Source organism: Notechis scutatus, chromosome 3 (assembly GCF_049901735.1).
Source record: "Notechis scutatus isolate UNSWTSFEM ecotype Mainland chromosome 3, rNotScu1.2, whole genome shotgun sequence".
Taxonomy (NCBI): domain Eukaryota; kingdom Metazoa; phylum Chordata; class Lepidosauria; order Squamata; family Elapidae; genus Notechis; species Notechis scutatus.
Window position 1 is genome coordinate 112,698,071 of NC_142011.1, and position 13,599 is coordinate 112,711,669.

A 13,599-nucleotide genomic window follows, 5' to 3' on the forward strand; every position below is an offset into this window, starting at 1 on the left:
CTGCTCACCCTGCGGCCAATGGTAGGGCTGAACGAATGGTCCAGTTCACAAAGAAAACCTTACACAAAATGGAGCAAAGAAACATCCACGACAAAGTCACCAGGATGCTTCTCCTCCAACATATTACTCCAAACAGCACCACAAACAAAAGCCCAGCCGAACTCCTGATGGGCAGGAGACTTAGATCACATCTCGACCGCCTGCACCCTGCCTACACGCCAGAAAAGCCCCTGGGTTCCAGCAGCAAATGTCGCACATTTAAGGTAGGCGACCCGGTATTCGCAAAAAACTTTACCGGTGACCCATTGTGGGTCCCTGCTAAAATAACACAACTTACGGGCCCACGTTCCTACCGATTAGAAACCACAGATGGGAGATTGTGGAAACGCCACATCGACCAACTACACTCAAGGATGACACCTACCCCCTTCACACACCCTGAACTCCAAACCAGGGGGGGGAGGGAAATCGAGGGGGTTGAAAATGAACTAACACCTGGTTCAGTACATGAAACCCCACAGTCAGTACAAGAAAACCCAGAATATTCACCAATTGAAGAGGAGCCGTGGCAGATGGTCATCTCTCCGAGAAACAGCAAGGCGGGATCGGCCAGCCCAGAGGATCCAGATGACAGCCTTAAAGGGAGTATTGGTGGCACCCCCGAGTCGCCCAGCGTAGAAGTCAGGTCGCCTTTACAGCTGGACACAGCAAACAGCCCAACGGAACCAGAGTCCGGACAAAGACTGGTGGAGCAACGCAAGTCAGGTAGACAGGTGCGACGGCCTGCCTACCTGCCAGAATACATCACCCCACCCTTGAGATGGAACCTAGAGGGGAGGGGTGTTCCGAACTAGCAGACTCGTAAGCCTGAAACTCTAATTGTTTTCCTTCCACAGCAGGCTCGTAATCCTGCACTTTTGATTGGTCCGTGAATAGCCGATCGTGATTGGTCGTTTTAGACTAATCCGATTGGCTAGTTAACGGGTCACCGTGATTGGACACCCCAAGCGCGGCAAACTCAAATCATTGGATGTTTTGACAGCAGCCAGCTCTATAAAAGGAGTAGTTGCCTGAGTAGTTCGTTCTGTTCTGAAGTCACTAATAAAGAGTTGGAGTCACTATTCGATGCCTCGTCTCCGTTCTTGCGCCCACTCTCCCAGATCTAACACCCATCATATTCTGGGTTTTGCTTCTATTATTTGTTAGACCACCGACCACCACTTGCAAGGTTGCCAACCCAAATCACAGGCTTATTTGGAGATTCACTTGATGTTTTCCTGTTTTATATTTATGCTTGTTAGTCCACAGAAATATAATTTGAGGGCTTCTTCCTATTCTTCTTGTACTCTGTCATGGTGCTGTACTTTGTCTTACCTTCCTAACACCTGCTGCAGTCATTATCTGCCTGTAGTCCTGAAGAGAAAAATTAATGGCCAAATTAGCTATTTCTCTCAGATTTACTAATCTCCTGCAGTTGGTGTGGGATGACTGTGAAGTATCAGCAGAGTTATAGAGCAATCCCTATCTCAAATTACACCACTTGAACATGTGTCTGTTTGTCCATGAGAGTCTCTGCCAAGAATTTCTTAAATACCTCCCTGAGATAAAAAAAGCAAGTGATTCTTAGGCTCCTTGTGCACAGGGGGGCTTTTAGTTCCACAGTGCAGCTGATATTCAAAGGGTGAGTTCACTTCTGTAATAAACCTCCCCTACACAAGTATAGCCATTTCCTTGGCCTTTTTTGCTTCACAATATTATTTGAGTGAAAAGTGAATTGAGTGAATTATTTGAGTGAAAAGGATGTGAGAAGACTTTCATCACATGGATTCCCAAACATGTCTAATGGATATTGTACACTGTCTCAACATCTCAACGACTTGAAGAAGGAGAACTTCAGCCTTAAGTTGCGCATTTACTTCTTAGAAGAGTGCATACAGCAAAAGTATGAAGACAATAGAGAGGACATCTACAGGCAGGTGAGTTGGTAGTTTGTTTGTTTATTTATTTATTTATTCATCAAACAAAAATTACAAATTCGAATGAACAAAAAGAAAGAACTAAAACATGACAGGGATGACAGGCATGCTAATGCATGTCTCATACCACTTTAGGGACCTTTTAAATATAGGGTGAGGTCCACAGAAGTTAAGTTATAATTAAAAGTGTGAAAGTTAATAGCTGAGACAACAGAATAGGGTAAGATATTTCAGACTTTGACAACTCTGTTACAAAAATATTTTTTTACAATATTTTAAACTTTACAAGTTTAAAGTGGTTTAAAGTTTTAAGTGATTGCTTGCGTGCATTACATTATGATTAAAACTAAAGAAATCATTTGTAGGTAAGATGTTACTATGTACAATTTTGTTTGCAATATCTAAATCTGATTGCAAGCATCGCAGTTCTAAGCTATGCAAACCAAGAATTTCAAGCCTAGTAGCATTAAGGTATTCTATTATGGACAGAAGAGTGCAAAACTTTTCTTGTAAAGTACTTCTGAACTTGCTCAATTGTAGTAACATCCGATAAGTGGTAAGGATTCCAAACAGTTGAACAATATTCTATGATTGGCCTAATGTATATTTTGTAAGCTCTAGTGAGCAATACAGTATTTTCAGGAAAAAAAACCTTTGTAGAATTAAATTCACAAGTTTTAGTGCTTTTTTAGCAATGCTGTTACAATGAATTTTAGAACATAAATTATGTGGGATGAATACACCCAGGTCTTATTGGGACTGGAGAATGAGGTGGTAATGCCACAGTTGAACTTTTCTGAATCTTTAGGCAGAGTCTAGTTCTATTTTTATACTATATTGAAAAATGTCATTGTGGGAAATTAATAATATTTCAACATGCTTAAACAATTTGTTTTGCCACTGAAAGTTAGGCTTCTGGTGAAGTTGGCTTTCAGTCAGGACCAACAACTATTTCACTAAAGAAGGAGACAGGATTCTGATCCAATTACCTCTGCTCTTATCAGCTTTTATGCATACTTTCTTAAGAAAAATTATTGAAGTGTAGTCTGAAAGAATTCTGAAAGAATAGTGTGATATATCAAATACCTATGTAAATTAATGTGTATATGTTCAGGGAACTGAGCACAAACCTAAGGTGAAAAGTTTCAGTGCTTGGGTCTGGTTTTAGATGTAAAAAATAAAGGTAGGACATAATTTTAATAAATAAATGCAATGGCATGTGGCTAAAAATACAAACCCTCTCATTATTAAATATGCCTACAACTACTTTCACCTATAGCATGAAAATCATCAGTATAATCTGCCTAGCTGGTAATTAAATCAAACAACATTAATAATTTATATTAACTTTGAACCTGGAAAGTGGTATCATTTAATAATGTGCTAATAGTAAAATATAAAATACAACATCATATTTGGGCAAATAAAACATTTTTGAAGATGACTTCTTAATTAGAAGTTTGCTGATGGAAAGTAAGGCTTTAATGTACAGCTGATGAATACACCTGGTTTCTCACCAAAAGAAACTGTCAGACAGACTTGGGCTAACACATATTTCTTAACAAATTAACTATAAAAGGATGCATCTAAAACACTCTGCTGCTTAAAATACTGGAGAGACCACCTCAGTATTTCAAAGGCAGAAATAGTAACTTTTAAGCTGTGTTGTAAGAAATCCTGATGTTTCTTAGAATCTGGGAGTTTCCACATAAAGATCAGAAATGGTAGAAAAGCTTTCTTGAAAGACAGCTTGCCTGTCACTGTTGATTTTCTTGGCAATGTGCAGCTGTTACAAAAGATCAGACTTGTTTGGAGGAACATTCTCTATTCATTTAGTGATAGAATGAAGGATAGACAGACAGACTTCAAGCTTGTGTGGTTTATTTTGATTGTTTATTAAAATACTGACTCTTCCAACTAGAGCTAAATACAAATAAAGGCTCAGAAATCTGTGGCATGCAATGAACCTCACACTTATTACACACACACACACACACATCTTTTTCTGAAAGACTAATGTAATATAGCTGTTGGACTGTATTTTCACAATACAGATATCCATTGTCAACCATAATATAACAGTGAACCACAAACCCAACACAGAGGCACATTCTCACCAAACACTGAGCTAAAACAAGGTTGGCAAAAATGACCCCCATGTGCAGGAGGCCAACTAGGCCATGCCCACCATGGCCACGTCCACCCAGCAACCAGGCAGAGAACCCCTTGCTAAAATTCTTGAAGCCCACCCTTAGTCAGAGGACCCAATGGTAAGCAACCCCGTCTGTCCTTTTGTAATTCCATTACCATAGTGAGTCCCCAATCAGCACACTGTGGGAGGTATGGTGCTCTGATTGACTCAGGGTATACCCAGTGTCTCATCAGCAAGGCTGTGGTCAAGGCATTAGGGATACAGATGAAGAAGATGGCCAAGCCCATTTGGTTCAAACAGGTGGATGGCTTGTTGCTGGGGGGTGGTTCCAGCTATTCATGTCATGGAGCCAGTATGATTAGAAATGGGAAAGCATTGGGGGGTCATTAGATTCATTGTGGTGGCAATGATGACTGAGTCTGTTATCTTGGGATTGGCATGGCTGGAAAAGTGGTGGCCCACGATATGGTAGGAAGGTGGATATAGAAAGTTAAGGATAGGGGTTGGACCCAGACCTCCCCCTCACGAATCAGCCCAGGGAGGGGTGGACAGTGGCCTGGGGGGATACACCTGGAGATGCCCCAGTGGAGGCCCGTTTCCCTTTCCCCAAGGTATATGCAGACCTAGCAGAGAAAGAATGTGAGACCCTACACCCCTCTCCACTGTCCTATGTACTGTGCGATTGAGCTGATACCTGGAGCCAAACTACCCAAGCCAAAGATGTAGTTGATGACGCCTAAAGAGATGGGAGATCTATGACGTTACATTGACAAGAACTTGGCTAGGGGGTTCATCCAACTGGCCTGTTCATGAGTTGTGGCTCCAGTGCTGTTCAGGGAGAAAAAAGACAGGACTCTGAATTTATCTGTTGATTTCAGGGGAATTAATGGGGTTTGTGTGGAAAATATGTATCCCCTTCCCCTTATGAAAGACATGCTTGCCCACTTGGTAAAGGGGTGTTTCTTTGCCAAATTAGATCTGTGGGACACTTACTAGCAGGTCTGAATTAAACCAGGGGACGAGTGGAAGATGGCGTTCAATTGTCCATTGGGTAGCTACCAGTTCTGGGTTATGCCGTTTGTTCTACAAGGGGCCCCACCTGTGTTCATGCAGCTAATTAATTATGTATTACATGAACACCTGTATTGTGAAGTCTCCTAAGAGGTCTGTAAGGGGCGTGCATAAGTGCACAATCGTGCCTACCGTCCCTGTCCTACTGTCCCCATTTATTCATACCTATTTCCTATATTCTTACTCATGTTTATACTTAGACTTATTATCTTGTAAGCGATTGACAAATAAATAAATAAATAAAATAGATGACCACCACTATGGAGGTGCACATCCAACTGGTACAGCAAGTATTGAAGAAATTGGTGGCAGCAACTTATATGTGAAGCTATCCAAATATGAGTTTCACCGAACCCGGCTAGACTATTTGGGTTACTGCATTTCCAATAATGGGATGGAAATGGATCCACATAAAGTGCAAGCCATTTTGGACTGTCAAGTGCCAAAAACGCACTGACAATTGCAGAGTTTCACCAACTTTTATCGGCAATTTATCCCATCGTTTGCCAGGGTGGCCTTGCTGTTGACTGACCTACTCTGAACAAAGCATACTCTAACAAAATCTCAACCCGGGCAGCCACCCCAGTGGGCGATGGATTGCCAGTGGGCCTTCGAGACACTAAAAGTCCTGTTCACCAAGGAGCCTGTCCTAAAACACCCTGACCCAAGATGACCATTCATTATTCAGGCAGATGCCAGCAACATGGCCATGGGAGCCATTCTGTTGCAGAGCAATAAATGGGGTCAGATGCAACCCTGTGCATACACCTCCCACAAACTCACAGAGGCAGAATGTGGTTGGGCGATTTGGGAGAAGGAGGCCTTCACTATGTGGTAGGTGCTGCTGATGTGGCAACATCTACTGGAGGGTGCCAAAGAGCCATTCAAGGTCTGGACAGACCACAAAAAGCTCAAGGCACTACAAACCCTGCATCAGTTGTTCCTGAAGCAGGTCCAGTAGGCACAGTATTTCCAACGTTTCCATTTTACCCTGAAGTATGTCTCAGTGGGTAAGAATTTCCTGGCAGATGCTCTGTCATGGATGCCCCAATACAACAGCCATCAAGGAAGAAATAATCCACGCCATCATTCCTCCCTCCCAACAAGCTGCACAGGTGATGGTCAGAGGCCAGATGAGTGACTTGTCACATGATCTACAGGCTGTGTTGTCAACTGACCCAGGGTTATAGGAGAATCAACAGAAACTCCCCCAAGAGATGGATTTACATGGAAGGGCAACAAACTATACATGCCACGTGCACTGAGGCCCAGGGTGCTGTGGCAGTGCCATGAGCTTAGCCAGCTGTTTTGAGTTCCTTAAAACCCTACACCTCAACAAACATCCATTCTGGTGGCCTCGAATGAAGTCCGAGGTTGAGGATTATGTAAAATGCTATCCAATATGTGCAACTATGAAATCTTGACCAGGGAAACCCCTAGGACTCTGACAGTCTGTGGCTAATCTGTCCCAGCCATGGGAGGAGATCACCATGGACTTTATTGTAGAACTGCCAGAGAGTAAAGGGCACACAGTGATATGGATGGTCATCAACCTCTTCTCCAAACAACTTCATTTTGTGCCTTGTTCCTGACTGCCTTCAGTGAGTTGGCTAGCAAAACTATTTGTCTTACATGTCTACTGTCTCCATGGGGTTCTGCAATGAATCAGTTTACTGCTAGGTTCTGGCGAGACTTCATTTGCCTGATTGGTTCCTCCCAGAGCCCGAGTTCAGCATTCTACCTCAGCACCAATGGTGCAGCAGACAGAGCAAATGCCATGAGTGATCTAACACGATAAACCTTCTCAACTTGGTGTCTTTATAATATATTTAAATGGAACTTTTGTAATATCTGGTTTCCGTGATATTGACTAATGGCAATTGGAAAACAGTAGAACAGTAGAATTGAACACACTAGAAAAGCATCAAGTTTAGAAAAAGTTCAAGGTCAAGGTCATACAATGTATGAATTACTAAAAAGTTTGGATAAAATTCTCCATTAAAATTTTCTGAGAAAGTGTGTTTATCAAGGATAACAGATAAATTAGGACATAGCAGGGAGCAATATATGGACAATTTTTACAGTATGAAAATTAATACCAATAGGGAAGGATGAAACAAGTCTTTTACTATCCAAGAATGGGAAAGACTCAAAATCATAGACAGCCACCACCCTTCCAAATAGACTCTTCTCACTAGATCAGTATTAACTAGTATAATGCATCTTCACATCTTGATAATAAGATAATAATAATAATAATAATAATAATAATAATAATAATAATAATAACAACAACAACAACAGCTTGTTCCTCTACTCGTTGTAGAATACTTTATGCCACCAGACTTGAAATTCTAGACCTAGAAAACCTTGAATTATGCCATTTTCGGTCTGATCTAAGTACGGTATATAAAATCATACATTGCAATGACTTACCTGTCAATGAAATACTTCAGCTTCTACCATAACAACACAAGAGCACACAATAGATACAAACTCAAGGTTAACCGCAGCAAACTTGATTGCAGGAAATACGACTTCAACAACAGAGTGGTCAATGTCTGGAATACTCTACCTGACTCTGTGGTTTCTTCCCCAAACCTCCAAAACTTTAACCTTAGACTGTCTACTATTGACCTCACCCCTTTCCTAAGAGGTCTGCAGGGGGCATGCATAAGCGCATCAATGTGCCTGCCGTCCCTGTCCTATTGTTTCTTTTATTTTTCTTATATGTACCCATTTCATGTATTCATAACTATGTATATACTTATACCTATTATCTTGTAAGCGATTGACAAATCAAAATAAAATAAATAAATAAATAAATTTGTAATCATATTCTGCTAGAGAAAAGTTACCATGGTGTTGACAGTTGCTGTTGACAAAGCAAGAGCAGCTGCTATGGTACTGAGCTGCCAGCCAATGGCTTGTTATTCTCAAATAGAAAATTATAAATAGTTGAGTTACTTAATCAGATGTTTATGACTGAGGCATGGGACTCAGCAGTCTTTAGGAAAAGTAATATCACAGTGGCTTTGTCTCAGGAAAAAAGTGACATTGCTGCTTTTAACAATATTTGCTAATTATTTACTAAGAATTCTAACCCACTATGGATATATAGACAGCTCAAAGACAAGGGGAAAAAGAAAAAATGGAGGAGTTGGACTTTCTGATTCTCTTCTTTCTGATTTCTCATCAGTGTTGATAGCATAAACCAAAATATCCTTTTGGAAGAGCTATTTGGATATTGGACAAACAATTTTTCAATGATTTCAGAGAGCAGTGCTAAGATGTCGCTTGATCTCATAGTAGTTCTACTTTGTCAGGCAAATGTGCTGTTTAACATCTCCATGATACCATTGAAGTTGGCTAGATATGTGATGTTTGTATGTTACATAGATGACATCAGATTTCTCTCTCTCCCTTTGTCCTTCTAAGTTTCTTAAATTTAGACAAGACTGCAGATATTCCATATTAGTATTTGAAAGTGATAGTGAACTCGATTAGATCTAATAAACTGATACTTTTGCACATCTGTGATATTATGCATTATCCCTTATAGAAAGTCAGTTTATTTTCTTCTTACTTAGCTGCAGTGATTTATACACAGAGATGTCTTAGGTTTATATATATATATATATATATATATATATATATATATATATATATATATATATATATATATATATATATATACATACACATACACATACACATACACATACACATACACATACACATACACATACACATACACATACATATATATATATATATATATATATATATATATATATATATATATATATATATATAGATCTTTGGTTATTCGGGTTTTCTCCGCGTAAGATTCAAAGTATCTAGGCAACGTTTCGGCGAGGTCCCACTCGCCATCTTCAGGCTGGTGCTTTCGGCTTAGTGCCAGTGCAAGCAGTGTGTGACCGAGCTGCCATCTCTCTATATATACAAGTGGTGGGGGATGGTGTGTGCTGGGCTGGTTGGCTGTGCTGCAGCCTCTTGATTGGTTGATGGAGTTGATGTTGGTATAATGGGCTGTGTAATGGCCTTTTGTTGTAGAGATATCCTGGATCTTGTGCTGTCATCTCCTGGGTCGTTAGCCTCTTGTGTTATAACGGCTTGGGTAATGGGTTGTGTGATGGGCTTGTGAGTTCTTTTGTTGTGGTATCCTGGGTCTTGCGTTGTAATCTCCTGGGTCGTTTGTGTTTTGATCTCTTTTCGATTAGCCTCCTGTGTAGTAACAGCTTGGGTAATGGGTTGTGTGATGACCTTGTGAGATTTATTGCTGTGGTATCCTTGGTCTTGTGCTGTGATATCCTGGGTCATTTGCTGTGTTGTGACTTCTTGAGTTCTTGAGGTGTAATTTCTTGAGTTTTCTGATGTGATGTCCTGAGCGGGTGGCTGTGATGTAGCATTTTGGGTTTTTAATATGGCTTTGAGTTTGGGGTCTGGGTCTGTGTTCGTTTGGCTTCGAGTTCGTGGTCGTGCCACATCTTCATGGTGGGGGTCAGTTCGCTTCATGTATGGTTCAGAGGAGTTTGAAGTGGGTAGTGATGCAGCTGCAGTGCGGCTTCTGGTCTGTGGTCGTGTCTCATCTTCTGTGTGGGTGTGAGTCTGATTTTACGTGGAAGTGTGGTGGTGGCATCTTGTGTGGCCCTCATGGGTGTGGGTCTGGTGTCATTTATCATGTTGGGTACTCGTCTGTTCATGAGGGCGGGTTTCCAAATGGCTGGTAAGCGGGAGGTGTCATCTCTTTTATTCATGCTGTGTGGGCGTTTTTCTATCTCTATGGCTTCTCTGATTATTCTGCTGCTGTGGTGTTCAGTTTTGGCGATAGTTCTGGTATTTTTAAAGTCAATCTCATGTCCTGTGGCTTTGAGGTGTTGGACCAGGGAAGAGGTTGGTTCTTCTTTTTGATTGAGTTCTTATGTTCTTCAACGCGTGCACTTATTCTTCTGTTAGTTTGTCCAATGTATGTGGTGAGGCAGGCAGTGCAGGGATTTCATATACTCCTTGGTTTTCTAACTCGATTTTGTCTTTAGGGTTTCTTAGGATGGTGGATATTTTTCTGTTTGTGCAGAATGCTGTTTTAATGTTGTGTTTTTGGAGGATCTTGCTGATTTTGTCTGTAGTGCCTTTTATATATGGGAGGAGGGCTTTGCCGTTCTCTTGTTCTCTGTCTTGGATTTTGGTTGGGGTTTCTTTTTGGATTAGGTGGGTGATCTTCTTTCTTTGAAATCCATTGGCTGTTAGTACGTTGGTGAGAGTGTTTAGTTCGGTTTTTAGGTGTTGTTCATCAGCTAAGCATTTTGTTCTGGAGATGAGTGTCTCAGCTACGGAATTGATCTGTGCTGGGTGGTGGTGTGAGAGTGCGTGTAGATAGCGGTTTGTATGTGTTTTCTTTTGGTAGATGGTGTGTCCTAGGGAGCCATTGGGTTTTTGTATACCAAGACATCTAGGAAGGGAAGTTGATTGTTAGCTTCTGTTTCCATGGTGAATTGTATTTTGGGGTGTAGGCTGTTGAGGTGTGTGAGGAAGTTGTTCAGTTTTTCTTTCCCGTGTGGCCAGATTATGAAGGTGTCATCTACGTATCTGAGCCAGAGTTTGGGTTTGTGATCATATTTTTCTAGAGCTTGTGTTTCAAAGTGTTCCATGTAGAAGTTTGCGATGACAGGTGAGAGGGGTGATCCCATGGGTGCTCCTTCTATTTGTTTGTATTTTTGTCCATTGTAGGTGAAGTATGTATTGGATAGACAGTGGTTGGTCAGATCTAGGATGTGCTTGGGGGTTGTATTTGTTTTGGATGGCTGTCAAGGCTTCTTTTATTGGCACTTGGGTGAAGAGGGATATGACATCGAAGCTAACTAGTAGGTCGCTGGGTTGTAAGTTTTGTTTCTTTATGATCTTGATGAACTGGAATGAGTTTCTTACATGTGAGTTGATGGATTCTGCATAGGGCTGTAGTTGTTTGGCGAGAAATTTGGCTAGGTTTTGTTGTAGAGGTGAGCCTATGGAGCTGACTATTGGTCTAAGTGGAGTTCCTTCTTTGTGTATCTTGGGGAGACCATAAAGCTTAGGGCATCTGGATGATTTCTCTCTGGGTATGATTCTTTGCTGGATTTCTTCACTGATGGGGAGGCTTTTATTTTGGATCTGGTGGTTTTTTCTAGGTAGGTGGTGGGGTCTGTCTTTAGGGGTTTGTATGTGGGGTCTAGGAGTAGGTTGGTTAACTTGGTTTGGTAGTCAGATGTGTTCATAACCACTGTCGCGTTGCCCTTGTCTGCTGGTAGGATTATTATGCTGGTGTCTTCTTTCAGGTTACGTAGTGCAGTTTGTTCTTCTTTGGATAAGTTGCTTTTGGGTGGTTTGCTAGTGCAGAGGATGTTGGTGATTTCGAGTCTGATTCTATTAGCCTCATCAGGGTTGGTTTGGTCAGGCTGGTTTCAACTCCATATGATGGTTTCTGTGGGGATGTGTTTGGGAGCAACAGCAAAGTTGAATCCTTTTGAAAGGACCTTGGTTTCGGCTTCGGTGAGGATCTTGTCTGAGATGTTGTGCACTGTTTGTTTCATGTGTGGCTGTGAGGGGGAGTTGGTTTCTGGCATTGTTGTAGTGTTCTGAGTTTTTTGGTGTGTGTGTCTGTCTTGAGGGTGGTCTGTGTTTCGGCTCTCCAGACAGCGAGTTGTTTGGATTTGTCCCAAAGTAAGGGGTGAATCTTGTTGCTGAGTCTGAGGTGAAGTGTAAGAAGATCTTTGTTGATTTGGTCTAGGAGAAATCTTTTTGTGTGAAGTTCATTTCTAATTAGGGCCAATTCTGTTCTTTTTAGGATGCGTTTGGTGGCTGCTGTGTTGGTGTGGAATTTCAATTGGAAGCTTGTGGGAATTAAATTTTGATCTCGGCAGTTGCATAGGAATGCGAGGTCACATAAAATGGAAGCTCTTTGGACTTCAAGTTTTTCATAAGTCCTGGTCAGATGGTGGGTTTCCTCCCGTAGAGGTGCAATATTTGTTTTCTGAGGTTCTCGCGGGTATTTGTATGTGGATCTTTGGTTATTCGGGTTTTCTCCCGTAAGATTCAAAGTATCTAGGCAACGTTTCGGCGAGGTCCCACTCGCCATCTTCAGGCTGGTGCTTTCGGCTTAGTGCCAGTGCAAGCAGTGTGTGACCGGAGCTGCCATCTCTCTATATATACAAGTGGTGGGGGATGGTGTGCTGGGCTGGTTGGCTGTGCTGCAGCCTCTTGATTGGTTGATGGAGTTGATGTTGGTATAATGGGCTGTGTAATGGCCTTTTGTTGTAGAGATATCCTGGATCTTGTGCTGTCATCTCCTGGGTCGTTAGCCTCTTGTGTTATAACGGCTTGGGTAATGGGTTGTGTGATGGGCTTGTGAGTTCTTTTGTTGTGGTATCCTGGGTCTTGCGTTGTAATCTCCTGGGTCGTTTGTGTTTTGATCTCTTTTCGATTAGCCTCCTGTGTAGTAACAGCTTGGGTAATGGGTTGTGTGATGACCTTGTGAGATTTATTGCTGTGGTATCCTTGGTCTTGTGCTGTGATATCCTGGGTCATTTGCTGTGTTGTGACTTCTTGAGTTCTTGAGGTGTAATTTCTTGAGTTTTCTGATGTGATGTCCTGAGCGGGTGGCTGTGATGTAGCATTTTGGGTTTTTAATATGGCTTTGAGTTTGGGGTCTGGGTCTGTGTTCGTTTGGCTTCGAGTTCGTGGTCGTGCCACATCTTCATGGTGGGGGTCAGTTCGCTTCATGTATGGTTCAGAGGAGTTTGAAGTGGGTAGTGATGCAGCTGCAGTGCGGCTTCTGGTCTGTGGTCGTGTCTCATCTTCTGTGTGGGTGTGAGTCTGATTTTTACGTGGAAGTGTGGTGGTGGCATCTTGTGTGGCCCTCATGGGTGTGGGTCTGGTGTCATTTATCATGTTGGGTACTCGCCTGTTCATGAGGCGGGTTTCCAAATGGCTGGTAAGCGGGAGGTGTCATCTCTTTTATTCATGCTGTGTGGGCGTTTTTCTATCTCTATGGCTTCTCTGATTATTCTGCTGCTGTGGTGTTCAGTTTTGGCGATAGTTCTGGTATTTTTAAAGTCAATCTCATGTCCTGTGGCTTTGAGGTGTTGGACCAGGGAAGAGGTTGGTTCTTCTTTTTGATTGAGTTCTTATGTTCTTCAACGCGTGCACTTATTCTTCTGTTAGTTTGTCCAATGTATGTGGTGAGGCAGGCAGTGCAGGGGATTTCATATACTCCTTGGTTTTCTAACTCGATTTTGTCTTTAGGGTTTCTTAGGATGGTGGATATTTTTCTGTTTGTGCAGAATGCTGTTTTAATGTTGTGTTTTGGAGGATCTTGCTGATTTTGTCTGTAGTGCCTTTTAT

General features: G+C 41.9%; 1 protein-coding gene across 13 annotated transcripts in view; it reads left to right on the forward strand.

Annotated features, from left to right (window-relative positions):
- The first annotated feature begins 1,634 nt into the window (after positions 1 to 1,634).
- The window catches only part of PDE4DIP (phosphodiesterase 4D interacting protein), a 197,493-nt gene continuing 185,528 nt past the window's right edge, over positions 1,635 to 13,599 (forward strand). For 4 of the 13 annotated variants that reach the window (XM_087962501.1, XM_087962503.1, XM_087962506.1 and 1 more), the window contains exon 1: positions 1,635 to 1,976. In XM_087962501.1, coding sequence (XP_087818627.1) covers positions 1,836 to 1,976 — 141 coding nt within the window. In that variant the 5' untranslated portion in view covers positions 1,635 to 1,835. The remainder of the gene's footprint in view (positions 1,977 to 13,599) is intronic. The other 9 variants (XM_087962500.1, XM_087962504.1, XM_087962505.1 and 6 more) reach the window with 8 other exon arrangements.